At 35.0% G+C, this 23110-nt stretch overlaps 1 protein-coding gene across 2 annotated transcripts in view; it reads left to right on the top strand.

Moving 5' to 3' along the window:
* The window catches only part of LOC148944700 (phosphoenolpyruvate carboxykinase, cytosolic [GTP]-like), a 112706-nt gene that overhangs the window by 41509 nt on the left and 48087 nt on the right, over nucleotides 1–23110 (top strand). For both annotated transcript variants that reach the window (XM_089100683.1, XM_089100682.1), the window contains exon 3: nucleotides 21647–21792. In XM_089100683.1, coding sequence (XP_088956809.1) covers nucleotides 21647–21792 — 146 coding nt within the window. The remainder of the gene's footprint in view (nucleotides 1–21646; nucleotides 21793–23110) is intronic.

A 23110-nucleotide genomic window follows, 5' to 3' on the forward strand; every position in this document is an offset into this window, starting at 1 on the left:
TTTGTCGTGGTTTACCTTCTCACTATTACGTTCTCTTGATGTTTCAAAGTGTTTTGTCGTGGTTTACCTTGTCACTGTTACATTCTCTTGATGCTTCAAAGTTCATTTTGGATTTCTTTCGTTGAAATGTAAGAGCTGGATTATTTCAGTAGTGTTTTGTCGTGGTTTACCTTCTCACTATTACATTCTCTTGATGTTTCAAAGTTCATTTTATATTTTTTTTTCCCTTGAATTGTAAGAGTTGGAATATTTCAGTAATGCTTTGTCGTGGTTTACCTTGTCACTGTTACATTCTCTTGATGCTTCAAAGTTCATTTTGGATTTCTTTCGTTGAAATGCAAGAGTTGGAATATTTCAGTAGTGTTTTGTCGTGGTTTACCTTGTCACTGTTACATTCTCTTGGTGTTTCAGATGGTTTTCCTTGTCACTGTTACATTCTGAAGATTTCAAAGTTCATTTTGGATTTTTTTTTTTCTTTGAACTGTAAGAGTTGGAATATTTCAGTAGTGTTTTGTCGTGGTTGACGTTCTCACTATTACATTCTCTTGATGTTTCAAAGTTCATTTTGGATTTCTTTCGTTGAAATCTTAGAGTTGGATTATTTCAGTAGTGTTTTGTCGTGGTTTACCTTGTCACTGTTACATTCTCTTGATGCTTCAAAGTTCATTTTGGATTTTTTTTTTCGTTAATATGCAAGAGTAGGCATATTTCAGTACTGTTTTGTCATGGTTTACCTTCTCACAGTTACATTCTCTTGATGCTTCTAAGTTCATTTTGGATTTCTTTCGTTGAAATGTAAGTGTTGGATTATTTCAGTAGTGTTTTGTCGTGGTTTACCTTGTCACTGTTACTTTCTCTTGATGCTTCAAAGTTCATTTTGGATTTCTTTCGTTGAAGTGTAAGAGTTGGATTATTTCAGTAGTGTTTTGTCGTGGATTACCTTGTCACTGTTACATTCTCTTGGAGCTTCAAAGTTCATTTTGGATTTCTTTCGTTGAAGTGTAAGAGTTGGAACATTTCAGTAGTGTTTTGTCGTGGTTTACTTTCTCACTATTACATTCTCTTGATGTTTCAAAGTTCATTTTAGATTTTTTCCCCTTGAAATGTAAGTGTTGGAATATTTCAGTAGTGTTTTTTCGTGGTTTACCTTGTCACTGTTACATTCTCTTGATGCTTCAAAGTTCATTTTGTATTTCTTTCGTTGAAGTGTAAGAGTTGGATTATTTCAGTAGTGTTTTGTCGTGGTTTACCTTGTCACTGTTACGTTCTCTTGATGCTTCAATGTTCATTTTGGATTTCTTTCGTTGAAATGTAAGTGTTGGATTATTTCAGAAGTGTTTTCTCGTGGTTTACCTTGTCACTATTACTTTCTCTTGATGTTTCAAAGTTTATTTTGGATTTTTGTCGTTGAAATGTAAGAGTTGGATTATTTCAGTAGTGTTTTGTCGTGGTTTAACTTGTCACTGTTACATTCTCTTGATGCTTCAAAGTTCATTTTGGATTTTTTTCGTTGAAGTGTAAGAGTTGGAATATTTCTGTAGTGTTTTTTCGTGGTTTACCTTCTCACTATTACATTATCTTGATATTTCAAAGTTCATTTTATATTTTTTTTTCCTTGAAATGTAAGTTTTGGAATATTCCAGTAGTCTTTTGTCGTGGTTTACCTTGTCACTGTTACATTATCTTGATGCTTCAAAGTTCATTTTGGATTTCTTTCGTTGAAGTGTAAGAGTTGGATTATTTCAGTAGTGTTTCGTCATGGTGTACCTTGTCACTGTTACATTCTCTTGATGTTTCAAAGTTCATTTTGGATTTATTTCGTTGAAGTGTAAGAGTTGGAATATTTCAGTAGTATTTTGTCGTGGTTTACCTTCTCACTATTACATTCTCTTGATATTTCAAAGTTCATTTTAGATTTTTTTTTTCTTGAAATGTAAGTGTTGGAATATTTCAGTAGTGTTTTGTCGTGGTTTACCTTGTAACTGTTACATTCTCTTGATGCTTCAAAGTTCATTTTGGATTTCTTTCGTTGAAATGTAAGAGTTGGAATATTTCAGTAGTGTTTTGTCGTGGTTTACCTTGTCACTGTTACATTCTCTTGATGTTTCAAAGTTCATTTTGGATTTTTTTTTTCGTTGAAATGTAAGAGTTGGAATATTTCAGTAGTGTTTTGTCGTGGTTTACCTTCTCACTATTACATTCTCTTGATATTTCAAAGTTCATTTTAGATTTTTTTTTCCTTGAAATATAAGTTTTGGAATATTCCAGTAGTGTTTTGTCGTGGTTTACCTTGTCACTGTTACATTATCTTGATGCTTCAAAGTTCATTTTGGATTTCTTTCGTTGAAGTGTAAGAGTTGGATTATTTCAGTAGTGTTTTGTCGTGGTTTTCTTGTCACTGTTACACTCTCCTTATGCTTCAAAGTTCATTTTGGATTTCTTTCGTTGAAGTGTAATAGTTGGAATATTTCAGTAGTGTTTTGTCGTGGTTTACCTTCTCACTATTACATTTTCTTGATATTTCAAAGTTCATTTTAGATTTTTTTTGCCTTGAAATGTAAGTGTTGGAATATTCCAGTAGTGTTTTGTCGTGGTTTACCTTGTTACTGTTACATTCTCTTGATGCTTCAAAGTTCATTTTGGATTTCTTTCGTTGAAGTGTAAGAGTTGGATTATTTCAGTAGTGTTTTGTCATGGTTTACCTTGTCACTGTTACATTCTCTTGATGCTTCAAAGTTCATTTTGGATTTCTTTCGTTGAAGTGTAAGAGTTGGAATATTTCAGTAGTGTTTTGTCGTGGTTTACCTTCTCACTATTACATTCTCTTGATATTTCAAAGTTCATTTTAGATTTTTTTTTTCCTTGAAATGTAAGTGTTGGAATATTCCAGTAGTGTTTGTCGTGGTTTGTATTAAAAAAAAAAACTTATATGCCCCCCCAACTTTCAACTACGTTGAACATAATGGCTATCTCAACATTTTGATTGGATATGTTAGGGTAAATGGGGGTCGTGGAAGGGGTGTTAGTTGCCCTCCAATAACTTTTGACTATTAAAAAGGGCACTAGCCATTTACATTTCCAATCTAATGAGCCCTTTTTGAAGTTTCTATGACAACGCTTTCTATGGAAACCTTCTATGCCCCCAGGGCATAACTTATAAACCTTGCCCTGAGGGCTGAGGGGGGCGGGTTGCCATACTCAAAGACCTAATTATCAGAACTTTCAACTACTTGGAACAAAATGGCTATCTCAAAATTTTGATTGGATGTGCTTGGGGAATTGATGGGCGTGGAGGGAGTGTTAGTTGCCTTCCAATCACTTTCGACTATTAAAAATGGCACTAGCCACTCCAATTTTCAATCGAATGAGCCCCTTTTGAAGTTTCTACGACAACTCCTTCGATACGAAGTGCCCTGGTCTAAAGAAAAAGAAAAAAAAAATAATACTTTGTGCCAACATCGTTCTTTACTTAGGCAGCGTGATTGCGCTGCCTATGATTTAAATCAAACAGTTTGTGGTAATGAACTGTAAGTATGGAGTGATTCGGCCCAATAGTAACCGAAACTCTAAAAACTGAACTTTTATTACATGAATGCATGAAAAGAATTGGCTTTTTATTCTGATTCCAGATAGGTATAGAAAGGAGGAAAAACTCCAAAAAAGGCAAGACATCTTAATTTAAATCACATCATCAGACACAGCATATAGTGGTTTCGAGCTCCTATCTACAACAGTGGCGTAATTTCGTCAAAATCCTGGTGGGGGGGGGGGGCAAAGTTGGAGCCAATTTTCCCAAATAAAGTAAAAATGATAGTAAAAACTGAAAATTTGCCATTTGGTACCATGAAATAACTATATAGTACTATAAAAGTACATTAAACATACTTTATAGTACTATAAAGGTAAATATATACTAAAGAAAACTGATCCGTTTCTGTTGATGCTTGAATTATGCAGTTAAAATACTTCCTCATCCCTCGGTCTTTACGCTAAAGTTTGACTTTAGTCCCAGTCCTTTAAGAATGATTCCTAAAACACAAGGGCCATTGCATTTGAATGAGATGTATTTTAAAGAACTTAAGGATTTTAGCGTAAAGAGGTAGGGATGGGGAAGGGGCATACCTCCTCCCCTATATACGGAATAATATCTGATCGCTTTAAGTTTTAATGTTGCTCCTTATTTTCAGTTGACAACTCTTTTTTATTAATTTCTAACAGTTTTTAAGTCATACCAGGAAATTCCCCTCCCGTGTAAAATTTTCCCTTCAAAATTTCCCCTGGAAACCTCCATCCCCACAGAAAATTCTCTCCATGGAAAATGCCCTCCCATCTCAGATAACTCCCCCATCCCCGAAAAATTTACATACAAGAGTCATTCATTTTTGCTGGCTAAAAATTTGACATAGCAACAACAGGTAAATACAACAACGCGTAAAAGGGGTTGGGTTATTCGCCTTTCTTTTTATGCCTAGAAACAGAATGATTGGCTAAATAAAAATGACGATTGACGTCACACAAATAAACCAATGTAATTAAAGCACACTTTTAACACGGGAGTATAGGATAGTCGTCGCTGTTTTTCTTTTTGTTTGAAGTCTAGAGTTCTCTGTAAAAAAAAAAGAGAAATCAGTGATTGTCAATCATTTCATCACCAAGACTAGACATTTTTTCTTCGTCTAGATAAGGCTGTAAAGGCAAGAAGATGACATAATTAGATATTAATCTATCGAATTATTTTTCCCCTCTTTTGTTCGTCTTTTATTTTTAGAAAATTCTTCTTATTTTGTCCCATGGCAACTGTAATTTTGAATTAAGATGTATTTCGTAGAATATTAACCGGCTAGAGTTTGGCTACGATGATTCAGATATGTATCAAATTAAAATATAGAAATATTTCGTCTGGAATATGAAATTTCTGAATATTGCTAATGGCTACTTCCATGATGTCTAGAGAAATATTTCAGATGGAGGGGTGGGGGAGGCATGCCTATAAGACTATTCCTAAGAAGAACAAAAGTTTGAAAAAAAATCCTTTTTGCCAGAAATATGTCCTAATGTTTCTAGGAATTACAGCATCTTTGACCTTATGGACGTTTTGGTTGAATGTTTGCCCGGTCTGTCCCTCCTCCCTGTCAGGCACGTATGACTAGTTGTCATGGTTGCAGCAGTTGCTGCAGTCTTGGTAACTAATAATTTAATTATGATTTATAATAAAATATTATTTTGAAAACCAGTTTATTGGAATTTAGAAAAAATAACCTGAAACCCATCGAAAATGGCATCTGATCGAAACAAAAAGTAATCCATTAGAATTCCTGTTGCGGACAACCCTATACAGGGAACTTACAGTCCCGTGGCTTGAACAACAAGAAAACTTCACTTTTTCCACTGAAGAGGACACTGACCTGTTCTTTTTTCCTGTTTTTCCGTCACCGCTTGCGTGGAATTGTAACAACACAGAGTAGTTTAAATGTTCATTAGTAGTTTAGTATTATTGTAGTTAAAAGCAGTCTAAATTTTATTGTTCAACTACTCTTGCAAGCAAAATAGAACATTTAATAATAATTAATTCCTTTAACAGACACGTATATCTGTTATTTTGTGAACCTTGCCGAAATATCAAGATTCTTGCGATTTTTTTTTTACGAATTTCCAGGGCAATTGGATCAATCCAACCCACACACCGGAAGGATACACTCCTACCTCCGCCCACATTCCAATTGAAACTACCTATGTTAATCTAATTAAATTGTGGGCTGAAATCGATTTTGCATCAGAAATTGATCCTTTGAGACGAGTCTGTGGTCGTTTTTTATTCTCAGAAACGTGCTCCTGAGAAATAGCGCTCGTTGACATAGGGTAGTTGTCTTGCATGGCAACGCTGCAGCTTCCGTACATTTTTTTTGTTTTCATGGGTGATTTGCGATCTGCTGCTCCTTAAAGAAAATGCAAAAATTTGTTCTGGAATGGTGATTGTCAAGCAGAGAAAAAAAAATTGCTCTGAACTTGGCAAAATTTTTAAAGTTTTTCAGAAAGAATTGGCATTTTTTGCGTACTAAATTGTGTACACCACGAAGGAAAACCAACCCGTCATAAATTCAAAACACACTTCTTAAGGATCCTGTGACGTCTGTTCCGTGTGCAGCAAATCGTCGAAGTCCTCGATTGCAAATTCTGTATCTCTTAGATTGGTAAAACTCAATCTGGCACCCCCGATTCCTACACCTTCCTGCAATTTCAAGTGCATATAAAGTTCGGGCCCGAAAGTGGACTGAATTATGTCCTATTGCGATTTGACTGATATGCTTACCTATATCATAACTATAGCGAGAGGGATGGGTGTTGGTGGTTCCAGAATCTTATTTTCTGAACATTTACCATAATGGGTTGTCAGATCTCAACCAAACTTGATTGAAAGTAGAAGCTTGTTTTCTAGTTGTATATTAAATGGCTTTGAGATATAATACAACCCCTCCGGGGAAGTAAGGAGTTCCTAAATTCTTGCAATAAAGACATATAGCAGAAGGGTTTGCTGTGCTAGTATATTGGCGAAACTTGGTAAGAACTAAGTCCGCCCCCCCCCCCCTAAAGTAGTTCAAAGTAGTGTAATTTACTTAATTAACGCAAGTTTGTTAACACATGGAATGTGGAGGAAATGTGTCCCTAAATTCGGGTCATCAAGACATCTAACGGAACGGGTTTTCGGATCTCAGCTAAGCTTAATGGGAAGTAAGAGTGACTATACTAACTTTTAGTTAAAGCAATTACCCAATCATTAAGCTTGAGATTTTGATTGACCCGTAGACATCCCAGTCCATCCCAGTCCAGTCCATCGTACAAAGTCAGCATAACACTTGCTTACCTGAAAATCGATTCTTCTAACCACGAGAAAAGACCGGGAAGATATGACAACAAAATTAATGGGGTCCATTCACGGAAAATGAAGGGACAGGGTGTAGTGTATTTTTCAAAGGGTGATTATAATGTTTCTTTCAGTTTTTCCAACGGAAATACAAAAGAAAAGCTTTTTTCAATGAAAACACCCCAAAAGATATTTACAAAATTTAACTTGCCCCCCTCCCAACCCTAATAGACTCCTTTGAGTAAAAGACCATTATTTTTTTATGGTTACGGTGAATTTACTTATTTTAGTAATCAAATTAAGTTATGACAAAACATGATCTTGCAGGAATTTTAATTATTCAGGATTGTGACGAATCGTCACAGAGATGGAAAGATGAGCTAAGGAATTATAGTAATGAGCTAAAGAAAATGCGTTCTGAGGCCACAACTTTTACGAAAGAAATCGAGGCCTATGGACCAATTTCAGTGGAAGTTTCCTATTATCCGTATCTTTTTTATGTACGATTTTACCTATAACCGCACATGCGTAGGATTTATCCTGAGATGGTTTCAAAGCTCTCCCCCTGGAAAAATACAAAAAAATAATGACCAAAAAATTCTCTTTCTAATTTTGTCCCCCCACCTCCCTTAAGGGCTGTTTCTATCATAGGCAGCGCAGTCTTGGTGGACAATCAGCCCCTCTTGCATGCTCCTTTATTCCCCAAACACATCCAATAAAAATTTTGAGGTAGCCATTTTGTTCAGCATAGTTGAAAGGTCCAATAATAATTTCTCTGGGATGTCACCTCCTGACAGTCCTCGGGGCAAGGGCTTTAAGTTTTGCAATTCGCCCATTGTTTACATGTAGCAAGTGATATTGGGAAAGAGGTGCAGGTTTGACCTTTGTTGTTCGAAAAGGCCAAGGCATTCAGGCGAAGCTTTAAAAGAATTTTGAGGGGAGTTTTGAACCAAATCAAAGCACGTTAAATGATTCCAGGTTGTCAAAAGAGAGTAACTCAGGAAGGACTGAGTGTATTAAGTCAGAATTTTCAGGGAATAATGAGGGGGATAATCAATTGATCAAAAAGGTAGTATTTCCAATCTACTACTACTACAACTAACATCACTACTAATGCTACTACAGTCACTGCTTCAGTAGCGACTACTACTAAGGCTGAAGACATTCATGTGAAAATTTGAGGAAATGTTAAGGGGAAAGTTGAAATAAATCAGACCATACTTTGTGCATACAGATTGTCAAAAAAGCGTATAATTTGCATTTTTCTGAAAGCTAAATACATTTTAAATGTTTTCCTTTTTCAACTTCAATAAATAGAAAATTATTAAGACTTCCAGGAATTAATATCAGTATATATATATATATATATATATATATATATATATATATATATATATATATATATATATATATATATATATATATATATATATATATATATATATATATATATATATATATATATATATATATATTAAACTGTCACTCCACATTCATTTTTTCTCACTAATCTCGGTTTAGTTTTACGCTTTGAAAATTAATTGACTATATTTTTACTCTTTTTGTGGTTTAATTTAGCTCTTTATCTTTCTTTGAAAAACTTGGTTTATAGAAAGGTTTTTCTTAAATTCATATCTCAAAAGATCATAATATGATTCTTTATGGTGTAATAATGACATTCTACACCAGTTTCCATTTCGTATAAAAACTTAAATAAACTGAAAAGCAATCCTCTCAGAAACAAACTTTGAGCACATTTTTTTTGTGCAATGATTAGTTTGAATTTTGTGGAGATTTCTTTCTGTGTCGTGTTTGTGTCCGACGAAATACCCATTTTTTGCTTACATTCCTAAGAGGTCACTGGAGGAGTTTCAAAAAATTCAATAAGTGAAACTTGTTCAAAATGTACCGAAATCAGCAGAAGTTTTGGACTGTGCCATAAAATGTCCGAGTGTACCACATTGTACCATGACCCCTTAATTGTTCAAAAAAGTACAGTTGTACCGCATTGACAGCACTAGTCGTTACTGAGCTCTTACAGTCTTTTCGTTTTTGCAAATTTCTTTGGTGTTTTGAAATAAAATGTCCAATTACAACGCTGCATCAAAATTACTGTAGTTTTTTTTATCACCGCTCCTAGTTAAAAAATTTGCAGAAACTTCTTGAAGTCGATGATAATCAATTATTTGTTAATATTCCCGTTATAAAACCTAGCGTAACAAATAAAATAAAATTAAAGTTCAATAAAATTTCACCGGAAGTCGTTAAAAATTTGAGACTCGGGGGGGGGGGGATCATTGACCTCCTTGCCATGGTAGACAAGCCTACCCGATGGTGTTAGCTAAAAGATTTCTGAGATTCTGTTAGAAAAACATGCTTATTTGTTTAATAAGAAAAAAATATTCAGACTAACAGAAAAATGCGAAGCTTTTTTCTAAGAATTTCACATATTTCTAAATACGAATGTAAATATAGGTAATACATAGGCCTAGAATGTTTATTGGCAAAACTAAGAGATATTGACGCTGATTTTATCAACAGATCAAAAAATTCCAAACGCTAAAATTTGGATTTTATTCCAATTCTTTAAGAATGAACCCTGCATCACAAAGGGTTCAATTAGAATAAATAGCTCTTATGAAAGTGCTAAAAAAAACTTTAGCGTAAAGAGCGAGGTACTAAACGAGGGGATGAAACCCCTCATATACGTAATAATTTCTGTTCGTTTTAAATTTTAATGTTGCTCCTTACTTTCACTTGAAAAAACTTTTTTTTCTGTAATTTCTGATCGTTTTATAAATAATGCTGGGATATCCGGCGCCCCTTCATGGCAAATTCTCTTCTCCCGTGAAAAACTCATCCATGGAAAGATCCTTACACGTAACCTTCTTTCCTCAACCCCCACCAGAAAAACTCCCCCCTGAAAACGTCTGAATACTTCCCAATAACCAATACTATATGTAAATAATTGGCAAAGTTCATAACTTGCAGCCCTTCCCCAGGGGAGTGTGGGGGATTAGATCATCCTCAAAGACATAATTATTAGATTTTTCGACTCTGCTAAACAAAATGGCTATCTCAAAATTTTGATCGTGTGACTGAGAAAAAATGAGCGTTGGAGGGGGCCTAGTTACCCTCCAATTTGTTGGTCTCTTAAAAAAGGCACTAGAACTTCATTTCCGTTTGAATGAGCCCTCTTGTGATATTCTAGGATCATTGGGTCGATACGATCATCCCTGGGAACAAAAAAGAAAACAAATAAACACGCATTCGTGATCTTTCTTTTGGCAAAAAATAAAAAATTTCACATTTTCAAACAGTTCGTGGTAACGAACTGTAAGTAAGGAGCGACCCGGCTTAATGGTAACCGAAACTTTAAAAAACGGAATTTTGATACCAAAAGATACATCAAAAGAATCAGATTTTATTTCTGATTTCAAATATATAAGTTTCATCAAGTTTAATCTTACCAATCAAAAGTTACGTGCCTGAGAAAATTTGACTGACTTTCGAAAAAAGTGGGAAAAACCCCCTACAAGCTATAGAACCTTGATGAAAATCACACCATCATATTCACCGTATCAGCGAACCCTGCTGTAGAGGTTTCAAACTATCTACAAAAATGTAGAATTTTTAATTTTTTGCCAGAAGAAAGATCACGGATGCGTGTTTATTTGTTTTTTTGTTTTTGTTTTTTTTTTGTTTCCCAGGGGTGATCGTAGCGACCCAGTGGTCCTAGAATATCGTGGGAGGGTTCATTGGAACGGAAATTAAAAGTTCTAGTGCCCTTTTTAAGTGACCAAAAAATGGAGGGCAACTAGGCCCCCTCTCCCCTCATGCTCATTTTTTTCCCAAAGTCACCCGATCAAAATTTTGAGATAGCTATTTTGTTCAGAATGGTCGAAAATATTATAACTATGTATTTTAGGATGACTTAATCCCTCGAAGCCCCCAGGGAGAGGGCTGAAAGTTATGAACTTTACACAATGTTAACATATAGCATTGGTTATTGGGAAGTATACAGACGTTTTTCAGGGGGAATTTTTTCTGGTAGTGGGGGGTGGGGGTGGGTCGTTGGTTATATGGGAGGATCTTTCCATGAAGGAAGTTTTCATGGGGGAAGAGACATGGCTTTGAAGGGGGCGCACGATTTCCCATCATTATTTAAAACAAAAATCAGAAATTAAATATAAAAAAACAAGTTTTCCAACTGAAAGTAAGGAGCAACATCAAAACTTAAAACGAACAAAAGCTATATGATTGGGTTCACCTTCTATTCAATGCCTCGCTCTTTAAGCCAAAGATTTTTTAGTACTTTCATAAGAGCTATTTATTCTAGTTAACGGCCTTTGTGATTAAAGGGTCATTTTTAAAGAATTTGAACAAAATTCGAACTTCAGCTTAAAGAGCAAGGTATTGACTAGGGTTACGTAAGTTAATTTGTAAATTACGTCAAAACCAAATTTAGAGACAGCCATTTAGCAAAAGAAAAGTAAAATTTTTATGCAAATTTTGTTTAAAGTAAAATTTTTATGCAAATTTTGTTTACTTATTCAATGACGGTGAGCCAAAATAAAAGCTGCATTAACTAAAAAACGATCAGAAATTAAATAAAAAAAAACAAGTTCTTTAAACTGAAAGTAAGGAGCGACATTAAAACTTAAAACGAACAGAAATTATTCCGTATATGAAAGGGGCTGTCCCCTCCTCAACGCCTCGCTCTTTACGCAAAAGTTTGACTGTCTCACAACTTTATTTTTTAAAACAATAAAACTTTATTTTTTAAAACAATAAAAAACTTTTTATTGTTTTAAAAAATAAAGTTGTGAGACAGAGTCAAACTTTAGCGTAAAGAGCGAGGCGTTGAGGAGGGGACAGCCCCTTTCATATGCGGAATAATTTCTGTTCGTTTTAAGTTTTAATGTCGCTCCTTACTTTCAGTTTAAAAAAATTTTTTTTTTATTTGATTGCAGATAGGAGCTCGAAACCTCTACAGTAGGGTTTTCTCATACGCTGATTCTGATTTTCTGATTTTCATTAAGATTCTATGGCTTTTAGGGGGTGTTTCCCTTTTTTTTCGAAATTGAGGTAAATATTCGCAGGCTCATACCTTTTGATGGGTAAAACTAAACCTGATTAAACTTGTATATTTGAAATCGGTATTAAAATCCAATTCTTTGGATGGATCTATTGGTATCAAAATTGCCATTTTTTTTAGAGTTTCTGTTACTATTGAGCCGGGTGGCTCCTTACTCACTGGTCTACCACGAACTGTTGATAGCCTCAGACAGTGGGATCGGACCACATTTTTGTAGGCCACTGCTTATTGTTTAATATATAGTGGTTCAAACAAGTACCTTATAGAGTTCCCATGTAACTCAACTTCCGTCTAACTCAACTGACATTCAACGCAAGACTCATTCGATTAAACCCCGTTTAACATGATCCCCATGCAGCTCAGTTCAGCTTCATTAACTTCGTTCACCTTCATGCAACTCAACTTTGTCCGACCCAACCTCATTCAACTTACACCCCCCCCCCCAATTTAGGTGAACCCCTTCATCAGGTTAGGTTGAGTGGGTTTGAGTTGCATAGAGTTGGGTTAAACAAGGGCCGATTTGCATTGGGTTGAATTTCATGGGGGTTGGGTTACACGTGAGTCGATTTTAATGGAAGGTGGTTTAAACGGTGGTTTAGTTCAGTGGGGGTCAAGTTGAACGAGGGCTGAGTTAAATGGGTTGAGTTGGAATGAGGTTAAGGTACACGCACCATACCTCTACTTTGCTTTTCTTCCAAAATCATAGGAATTAGTGGTCGATATCTGTCGGTTGTTTTGAAAATCAGAAAAATAACTCTATTGTAAAATGGAAGCGTGACCCGAACGGTCTTTTAAAGTTTTAACAGTGTTTTAAACTATATTTTGCAAATCTGAGAAAGGGAACTATTCATTTGGGTTTGATTCAGAACTTTATGGGTTGGGGTGAACTTATGTTAGATCCTTTGGGAGATGGAGAGTAACATTAAATGTTCTTATTGACGGGGTTCAAACGCAAAAATTTACACTTCTAGTTCCTAATTTTTCAATTCGCCCCTGGGGATCTTTTGAGCCTTAGGGGGAAATATCTTCCCTATTTTTGCCTAGATACTTGTTGGTTCAATGAGATTAGTTAGAATTCAAAACTTCAAAATAATGATTAAGGGCTAAATGTTTAATTTTCCTTACTTTTGCGATTTATTTTAAATCCTTAATGTTAATTTTTTTTTTTTTTAATATACTATATTAATTACTATGTTCTTCCAGTTGTGCGATTCATTATAGGATTTATGTTATATATAAAAACAGGACTTGAAGCAAATGCTAATTCTTAGGGGATTTGTCCTCTTAGAATCATATATATGACCTATCTTGACCTCAAACAGCTCTCTCTCACATATCTAGTTGATGAGCCAATTTTTGCGGTTGTTTACGATATATGCAAACACATGTCAATAACAGGGATCAAGGAAACAAGTATCTTAGAATTGCCCAACTTGCCAAGATAACAGTAACGTTGAGTAATTGTTCGTATTTAATTTTTTCGCTAATCAAGAAGTTTTGTATACAGTACGGTAGCATGATCGACAGGGCCCTGGGGAGGGATTTCTGTTCGAAGGAGTGGGCTACCAAAAGAATGAAGAAGGTTTTTTTTTATCTCCCGTGGACTTTGTCTAATGGTCTCACATAAGATTTTTTTTTACCTGCATTTTTTTGTCAAACTTACGTGTCGTACAATTTTCTTTTTGAGGGTTGGGATTGGTTCAAACCCGTTAACCCCGAGGAGCGGCATGGAAACTTGGGACTTAGTCAAATGAAGCTCGGAAAATTGATTTTTTAGGCAGCAATCCTTCCAAGAAAATGTTCAATATCTATAAACTCGGATACAAAGTAACAAAGCTTGAATCTAAGGTATGACAAAGTATTTTATGTAGAGTGCAGTAGTCCTTTTGACCGGGTCATTATTCAAGCACATAATATACTTGCACCCAGGGTAAGGAGATAAGGCATGTGAGGAAGGATCTTCCTCCCGTGGAGAGGAAGGAGATAAGGGATCTTCCTCCCAAGGAGATAAGCCAGGGGAAGGATCTTCGGAACTATTTATCATAAGGCCAGGATAATTCAATTTTTCAGGGAGTAATTCTCTTCTTGAAAAAAAAAAAAAAAAAACAATATTCTAATCCTTCCAAAGTTCGGTTGTTGTGTGTGCAAGACATATAAATATTAAACAGTAGTGAAAATTCACTACTATACTCTTCTATACATATATATATATATATATATATATATATATATATATATATATATATATATATATATATATATATATATATATATATATATATATATATATATATATATATATATATATATATATATATATTCAATTATATATTATATATATATATTATATTATATATATGTATATATATATATATATATATATATATATATATATATATATATATATATATATATATATATATTAAAAACGAATATACATATATATATATATATATATTCAAAACGAATAGAAATTATTGCGTATATAATGGGTGTTGCCCCCTCCTCGATACTTCACTCTTCATGCTAAAGTTTTTTAGTACGTTCAAAAAAGCTCCTTATTGTTCAAATTAAGCGACCCTTGTGTTTCAGGAGTCGTTCTTAAAGAATTGAGACATAAATTCAAACTTTAGCGTAAAGAGCGATGTGTTGAGGAGGGGGCAACACCCCTCATATACATAATACTTTCTGTTTGTTTTAATTTTTATTGTTGCTCCTTACTTTCAGTTGAAAAAAACTTGTTTTTAGGTTTGGTAAAGAGAAAGCAAGACATATGAAAAGAATTCCGTATAGGAATTCTGGTAGATTTCCCCTGAAAAGTTCAACCCCTGGAAACTTCCCTCCCCATGGAAAATTCTCTCCGTGGAAAATCCCCCAGCAGAAAATATGTCCCCTCCACACATGAAAAATGTATGCATACTTTCCAATAACAAATGCTATACGTAAACCACAGTATAAAGATATAGCAGTAAGTTTACCGCTGATAATTTCTGGCTCTTCATTCTCGGTGCGAACAAACAGCTCCTCCCACTTATTCTTGCATTAGCGCGTACAAGCAGCTCCTCTCATTTGATCTGCCATCTGCTGTCCAATTACCCTGGAACGCGTATTTTGGCAGAAACTTTCTCAAAATGCCTTTGAAACCAACTTGAGACTTCGAAACCTACTTTTAATTCCTAAAAATATCTAAGTGAAATAAAATTGCACTACTAAGTACCAATTTTCATATTTGTATTGGAATAAATTAATTTTAAATGAGTTTCTTCAAAATGTAGTGTTCCAACGCTGAAGCCAAGTTTCGCGTTCAAGAGAAATCTGACTTGTCTACACGTGAAAAGATCTAATATCGCTTATGTTTCTACGTTCTCTGGAGCACTTGCACCTCGGTCCGGGTTTTTATAATGGGTGAGATAGGGAAAGATCATACTGCCTATAACTTATATACTGTGACGTAAACAATGGGCTAAATTTTAAAGTTAAAGACCTTTCCCAAAGTGTTGTGGAAGTCATGTTATCTCCAAAGACGTAGCTGTTGGGGTTTTCAACTATGCTGAACAAAATGGCTATAGTCGGACGACTTTGGGGAAACATGGGGGTTGGAGAGGGGCTACTTGCCCTTCAATGTTTTTGGTCACTTAAAAAGGGTACTAGAACTTTTAGTCTCCGTTCGAATGGGCCCCCTTCCCATATTCTAAGACCACTGGGTTGATACGATCACCCATGAGGGAAAAAAAAATTAAATAAACATGCATCTGTGATCTTTCTTCTGGCAAGAAATTCAGAATTCTCTATTTTTACAGAGACGAACTAAAATCTTTGTGTTAAGATTCTCTGATACGCTAGATCTGATAATGTGTAGGTAATTTAGTTTTAGTGACCTTTAGGGGATGTTTCTGCCCTTTTTCGAAAATCAGGTCAATTTTATCAGGTTCATAGCCTCTGATGGGTAATACTATACTTAAAAAAACTTACATATTTGGAATCAGCATAATAAGCTAATTCCTTTAATATATCTATTGTTATCAAAATTCCGTTCTTTGGAGTTTCGGTTACAAATAAGCCGCTTCGTTTCTTACTTACAGTTCGTTACCACGAATTGTTTGATATTTATACTGTGGTGTACAAATATAGACAAATTGGATAAAGAGTCGGAGCTCGAAGCTCTACTCATTATCTCAGTTCAAGATTTAATTATTTCGTGAAATGACAAATTAACGCTACTAAATGCTCAAATTTATCAGAAAGATATTTCGCCATATCATAAAAAAATTTTGCTAAATGCGATTTGTATTAATAAGACCGAGGGGGCCACTTTCGGCCACATGGTGTCTATTTCAGAACGTCACATGTGTTGCAAAGTTTTCGCCACGCTCGGTGCAATTTTCATCATACTTACCATAGATTCCGCCACGCTTGGCATGCACCACCTGATGCACGTGATTTGGGAAAGTGGTGTCACTAAAAAAAAAAAAAAAACATAATAGGGGGTTCAGGTGGTCTAGCTGAAAAATGGTCCAAATTAGATCTGCAGCTGTCTTTTGTCTCGTGTATATTTGTTTACTTGGTTATTATAATTTTTTTCAAGTTATTTTCGTTATATTTTAATTGTAAGTTAATCATTAAAAAAACTTCAAATAAATTTAGTTACGCTTTATTTTGGTAATATAAGATAAACCTACTTTTTAGAAAAAAAAAATTACCGGCAGGGCCGTGTCCAGGATTTTTTGTGGGGGAGGGAGTGGTTTAGAAAAAAATTATTTAAAAACGCATCAAAAATTTGTTTAAATGCATTTTGTTATGCTTTTACGGATCGGACAAACATTTCGGGGGTGGGGGTGTTGTGTTAAACCCCCCAATCCTCCCCTGGATACGGCTTTGAATACCGGGTAAGAGAAAGGAAGAAGTAAAATGTTACAACATAATTATCAAAGGACTCTTGAATAAGACCCTCTTTATTTTGACATTTTTGGATATGTTTGTATTATTCTGTAATAATAATAACGTTGTTATTATTATAGTTATAATATTATGAACATGTAGTTCTGTTTTACCTTTTTTAGAACTTTCCTTTGAAAAACGATTTAGTCTTACTCATTTTCAATGGTGTAGAACAAAGGTTTCCAAACTTTTTTGTTCTCATAGACCACTTTCAAAATTTTGCTGGCTCCAGTTGATCCCCTAAAGCTAGGTTTCCACCATATTCCCAAAACTTGTAAAAAATGTGAAAATTAGATCGAACCATCGAATATTTTATTGTTGCTGACTTCCAACCACTAATTGGTAGTTTTCAAAAAAGAAGGGAAGAATTGATTGGGCAATTAATTAACCTTCTGTGCTGTGAGTGCATGCCAGAACAGTAAAGTTGGCCTGTCAAAATCGATTCAAGCCTATTTTTTTTTTTTTACATCTGCTCACAGCGCAAGAAACCAATCAATTCTCACTTATCTCCAGAGAGGAATAGGGGGTTTGACCCCCCCCCCCTAAATTTTGGTCTGACTCGTAAAAACTTAACAGAAATCGACATAAACAGATTTAAATGCATTTTTTCAAATACATTGTATAATGAAAACAGTCCTAATATAATTAAAATTAAACATAAATAACTTAACGTATCATCTATAATGACAATCACAAAATAGTCATAATTTTAATGGCAAAGATGTACATGATGGATTGGCAGCAAATTATATATATTTTGCTTCAGCTTTGTTAAGAATAACTGCAATTTCCCTCTTTTGTGATATTCAATGTGCTTCTTTTTTGCAAGGTTTGTAACGAAACTAAACCTTTCTCCTGACCAGATATAACGAGGGAAACGCTATCAAAAGCTTTAAAACGCTTACCTACAGTCCAGTATATTTTTGGGGTGTTTGGCTGCCTGCAGCCAAAATATTTGATGCCCTCTTCTAAATTTCGTCTTTAGCTTCTCATTAGTGCTAAGCTTGAGTAGCTAGCTCTTGTACTATCACATTCTCCACTTCTGTTTCATCAAATGGATTTATTATCCATGGTTGTGTTTCCATCACCAGAATATGTTCGAATCTGATTTTGAAGTCATGCAGGGCAATTAATGTTAAACATCCGTCTGAAATATCCTCAGTAAATTTGCACCAACTCAAATTTTGCTTCGTAAGTTTCAGTAAACCCTTTTTTTTTTAATTGAGCTATCCCCTTGTAATGGTAAGTTATGTCAAATATGGGATGTCTGCTTTTAAATTGATCAGTTTTTTTCATCTGGATCTTTACTTTTCAGAAACTAAAGAATTGATTCCGAAATTGAGTAAAATATTTTTAAACACTTCAGCTTGCTTCAAGAAGTTGCAAGTGTTGAATGTAGGACAGCTACGGGACTACCAAATAGGAATATTTGCCTATCAATGCTGGAATGATGTTAGTCCAGAGGTTTTTCGTGAATATTTTACTGACAACAGGTCTTCGCACCATTATGAAACTCGTCATGCTAGTGACTTCATTGTTCTGAATAGAAGTGGAACCAGGGCCGGCTTCCATACTAGATTTTCAGGACCTAATGTTTGGAACTCTGTTCCAGAGAGCATTCGGGCGGCTGAGCACCTGGGATTATTTAAAAAGAAATTGAAAAATTATTTGCTAGGTCAAGGTTCATAGTTATTTTTTTTTTTTTTTTTATTTATCTTTATTATTATTATTATTATTATTTAAATGAATTGATGAGAGATTTTTTTTTAATAGTTAATCATTTATTAGTAAATGAGTTGTATGTACCCGCCCAGTCGCAAGTGCTTTTTTGTATCTTTCTTGGGGCGGGTATTGGCATATTAGTTAATTGTATTTTGATGTTAAATAAAATGAACTGAACTGAACTGAAACATTCACCTTTCGACAACCAGCGTACTTCAGTATGTAAGGGCAGTCATTGTGAGTCTTCATCGTATAATTGTGCAGATAAACGCATATTCAATTCATTGCTTCTTATTTTGTAGACTGCATTAATCACGCATTGAAGCAATTGGTGCAATGTATCACTCAAATTTTTTGCTACTAGGCAGGGGCGTCCCGAGGGGGGGGGCGCTCCTCCAACTTTTTTGGCATTCGGTAAAAATTTCGCCGAAGGCGAAAACTTCGGCAGAAATTTTGCAAAATCGGCCGAAATTTTGCAAAATTCTGGATTTCTGCCGGATATTCGGCATAAATCAGGTAGCGATTCGTTAAAATTTACGAAGATCGCCCCTCCAATAAAATGAGCATCGGGACGCCCTTGCTACTAGGTGGTGTTGGTGGATAACGTAGTGACTTATGGTTACTGTTTTTACGAGTAACAGTAACTGAGCTTCATAAAATATTACCTGCCTACGTTATTACGCGAAGTCAAGCCATCGTTTCAATTCTTCACTGTCTAAACCAGATAAATCTTCGTGGAACCCCATTTTCGAATTATGAACCCCTTTTTTTGTCACGCTAACTCAGACCCCCGTCAAGTTTCCCCTGGCGCCCTGGGGGTCCACCTGGACCACTGGGAAACACTGGTTTAGAATAAAGTAGGTAGGTTGCAATTAGAAGGATTTCATATTGTCTAAATGAGCATATCACAGTGCTTACACAATGTCTTTAGGAATTACATGGTGAATTCACCACTACAGCCACATGGGTCATGGTTACAAAATATACAACAAAATGAAAAACAAAACTTAAAAAAAAAATGACAAAATAACTGCTCCACCCCTGTTAACACATCCTTATCTTTTTCGAAATCATCGTCCCTAATCATGCCGATCCTCCAAGCTCCGAAAGCTCCGATTCTCCTTTATGTAAATTTGTTTCTGATTAGTGGATTATTTTTAGTTGATTATATTTTATTGACAAGGACAATATTTTAGTTGACTATTTTGTCGTCTTTTTGTCGTCGTATTTTAGTTGACTATTTTGTCGTCTTTTTGTCGTCGTATTTTAGTTGACTATTTTGCAGACCATATAACAAGCTCCGTAAGTTAAGTTCTGCGTTGCAATATGAAACGCCAATTACAACATAATTTTACATACGATCAAGGTGGATCCTGGAGGTTCTTATACGGGTACATGCCCCCCTCCAGAAGGTGGAAAATGGCACTAATTATATGGGCGGATAGGTGACAATACCCACGAGGGATCCTGAGTTTTGTTGGTGCACCCCTCAAACATTAATTCTGTATCCGCCCACGTTCTGATAACAAACATTCAAGGATATGTAAAGGATATCAGAAAAAACAGGGAAATCGTCAAAACAACATAGTATTGATAAATGAAAATTTAATTAAAAGTAAAATAAGGCTATGTGTAACGCCTCGGCTTCATTGGAAATATTCTCCTGCCAGCACCAGGGCCGACTTTGATTGGACAGCCAATCACAACCTTCAAAGTTGTGAACACTGTCCAATCATATTGGCTGTCAAACCACAGCTGACTGTCCAAAAATGATCCGCCTCCAAAAAAAATGCTGGTGACAGGGTGAATGATGTCGATAAACACGAGGCTTAAGTAAAGTCAACCAATCATAAGCTGTTTTATGTAGTTCAAGTTTTAGACGTGGACGCCTCACCCGGCATCTAGAAGACTCCATATTGTTGACTCCCATATGTTGCTATCTTGTGCCAGCTCTTCAGCAAACCGGAGCTTGCAGCTGTACCACTTTCTGCCAAACTTTCGAAACCCACCAATGGTATCGAAGTTGGTCTTTACAGTTCTCCACCAATTCCTCCATTAGCCGCCAGGACGTCTGCGTTAATCTAGCAAAGGAGCAGTTTGAAGCGCTTGCTTCATGATGCTGTCATTGGACCCTCTTAGGACAAGCCAACGCAGTCTTCTTTGTTTGACAGTCATTGCTGTGTGCTGATTTTACAGAAGCTTTGACGCACATCAGCATTTGAGATTCTGTCGGAGTATTGAGTTTTGGAACGTAAATTCTTACGTAGGATTCTAAAACGCCAGACTTAATTTCCGAAGAATAGAAGAATGTGTAAACAAGACAGTCCCGAATGAGGAATCTTTGGATGTCCACAGGCGCGCTTGGGCTACGACGAATTTCAGTAGCATTTTAGTATTAAATTAGAATAACAAACGTATACTCAGGTTTTAGTTCTCGGGTCTAAGACTTCATTGAAAGATCCATGGATTTGTGTAAACCAGAAGACGTTATGCTCATAGTCATTAACGTTACAACAAAGTATGCTCGGGTTTTATATTCAGAAACTTCACTGGCTTCGCTGAAAAACTTTTGATTTTATGTAAACCAAAGAAGATTCTACTCTACTCATGCTTGTTAAGGTAAACTTATCCAGAGAACGTTATACGCAATACTCATTAACGTTACAACAAACTACTCAGGTTTTATATTCAGAAACTTCACTGGCTTCGCTGAAAAACTTATGATTTTATGTAAACCAAAGAAGATTCTACTCTACTCATGCTTGTTAAGGTAAACTTATCCAGAGAACGTTATACGCAATACTCATTAACGTTATAACAAACTTGACTCAGGTTATCTTTCCAGATCCAAGACTTCATTGAAAAAATTGTGAATTTATTTAAACAAAAGAACGCTCTACTCATGCTTATTAATCTAAACTTTGTCAGGTTTCATCTACAGGTCTAAGATTTCACTAAAAAGTCTATGAATTTATGTAAATCAGAGAAAGTATTAACCTAAACTTATGCTAACTTTTTATTTTCAGGTCCAAGACTTCATTGAAAAATCTGTGAATTTATGTAAACCCGAGAACGTTCACATCTGTGATGGAAGCAATTCTGAAAATCAACATATTATCAACATTATGGTTAAAGATGGTATCCTTGAACCACTGCCAAAAATGGACAACTGGTATGACTTTTTTATAATATGTATAAAGTAAAATTCTTATCCTTGTAGTAACTCTCTTAAATGTTATTCTTCTGAAGCTCCAAGGGTTAGTATTTTATGTTGGGTGGGGGTTTATTTCTGTAATTGTATTGTTAGCTTTGGTTCTCACTTAATAAGAGATACTAACGATAAATTAAGAATAAATCATACAAAAATGGTTGCCAGTGGAGGTCTACGGCTAGCAAAGTTAAATGCCACTTATTCATACTTGATTATTTTTGATTTTTTACATATATATATATATATATATATATATATATATATATATATATATATATATATATATATATATATATGTATATATATAATAGATATTTGGTGGCAATATGAGTCAGTTATTTGTAATGTATTTTTTCTTATATTCGACGAAATCGACTCAAAATTATATTTACTGAACTTTATATATTTGTCAATATTAAGCCGAAAATGTTCGGATTATAATTGAAGCAGTGCTGAAAAGAAAAGTCTTTACCAATACTATGATTGAAAATGGTATCCCTGAACTTCTGCCAAAAATAGACAACTGGTATGACAGTGTGATGATTATAAAGAAACATTTCCAGAGAAACCACCAGGATTCGGATAAATTGATAAAAACGTAGATTCGGATAAATTAATAAAAAACTGATAAAAATTAATAAAAGTATCAGTTCTTACTGATATTCACGGTCTGTCTTCAAAGTCTGTACGCGAAAAATAGAAATTTTAGCTGAAATTATACGGAAAGCTGATCTCTTCTATTTCTCTTTTATTTGTATTTTTTATCCATTCAAAGCATTTTTCCAAGCTTTGTAATCGTTTTTCTGTCAGAAAATGAGATCCTACACTTATTACTGCACTAAATTTACCAACTACACAAATTATGTTAATTTTTCTTATTATTACACTGGAAAAAATGCCAAGTGTCGCCAGATGCTAGATGGAGTTGATGTTTTTTTCTCAACACTAGCGCCAGTTCCCTCTCTTGAAAGTTACCCATACTCTTTGGACCTTTCCTTAATTTGCGAGGTAATATTTCCTCAGGATAATTTCTATCTGTTAAATGAGCTAACAAAAACTCGCTAAGAAAAACTGAAAAAATGCCTAGTGTCGCCAAATGCTAGATGGCGTTGATGTTTTTTTCTCGACACTAGCGCCAGTTCCCACTCTTGAAAGTTACCCATACTCTTTGGACCTTTCCTTAACTTGCGAGGTAATATTTCCTCAGGATAATTTTTATCTGTTAAATGAGCTAACAGCCTCGCTAACAAAAACGCGCTAAGATAAACTGAAAAAAATC

Source organism: Artemia sp. Qi Xiang Cuo, chromosome 14, assembly GCF_049724085.1.
Source record: "Artemia sp. Qi Xiang Cuo chromosome 14, ASM4972408v1, whole genome shotgun sequence".
Taxonomy (NCBI): domain Eukaryota; kingdom Metazoa; phylum Arthropoda; class Branchiopoda; order Anostraca; family Artemiidae; genus Artemia; species Artemia sp. Qi Xiang Cuo.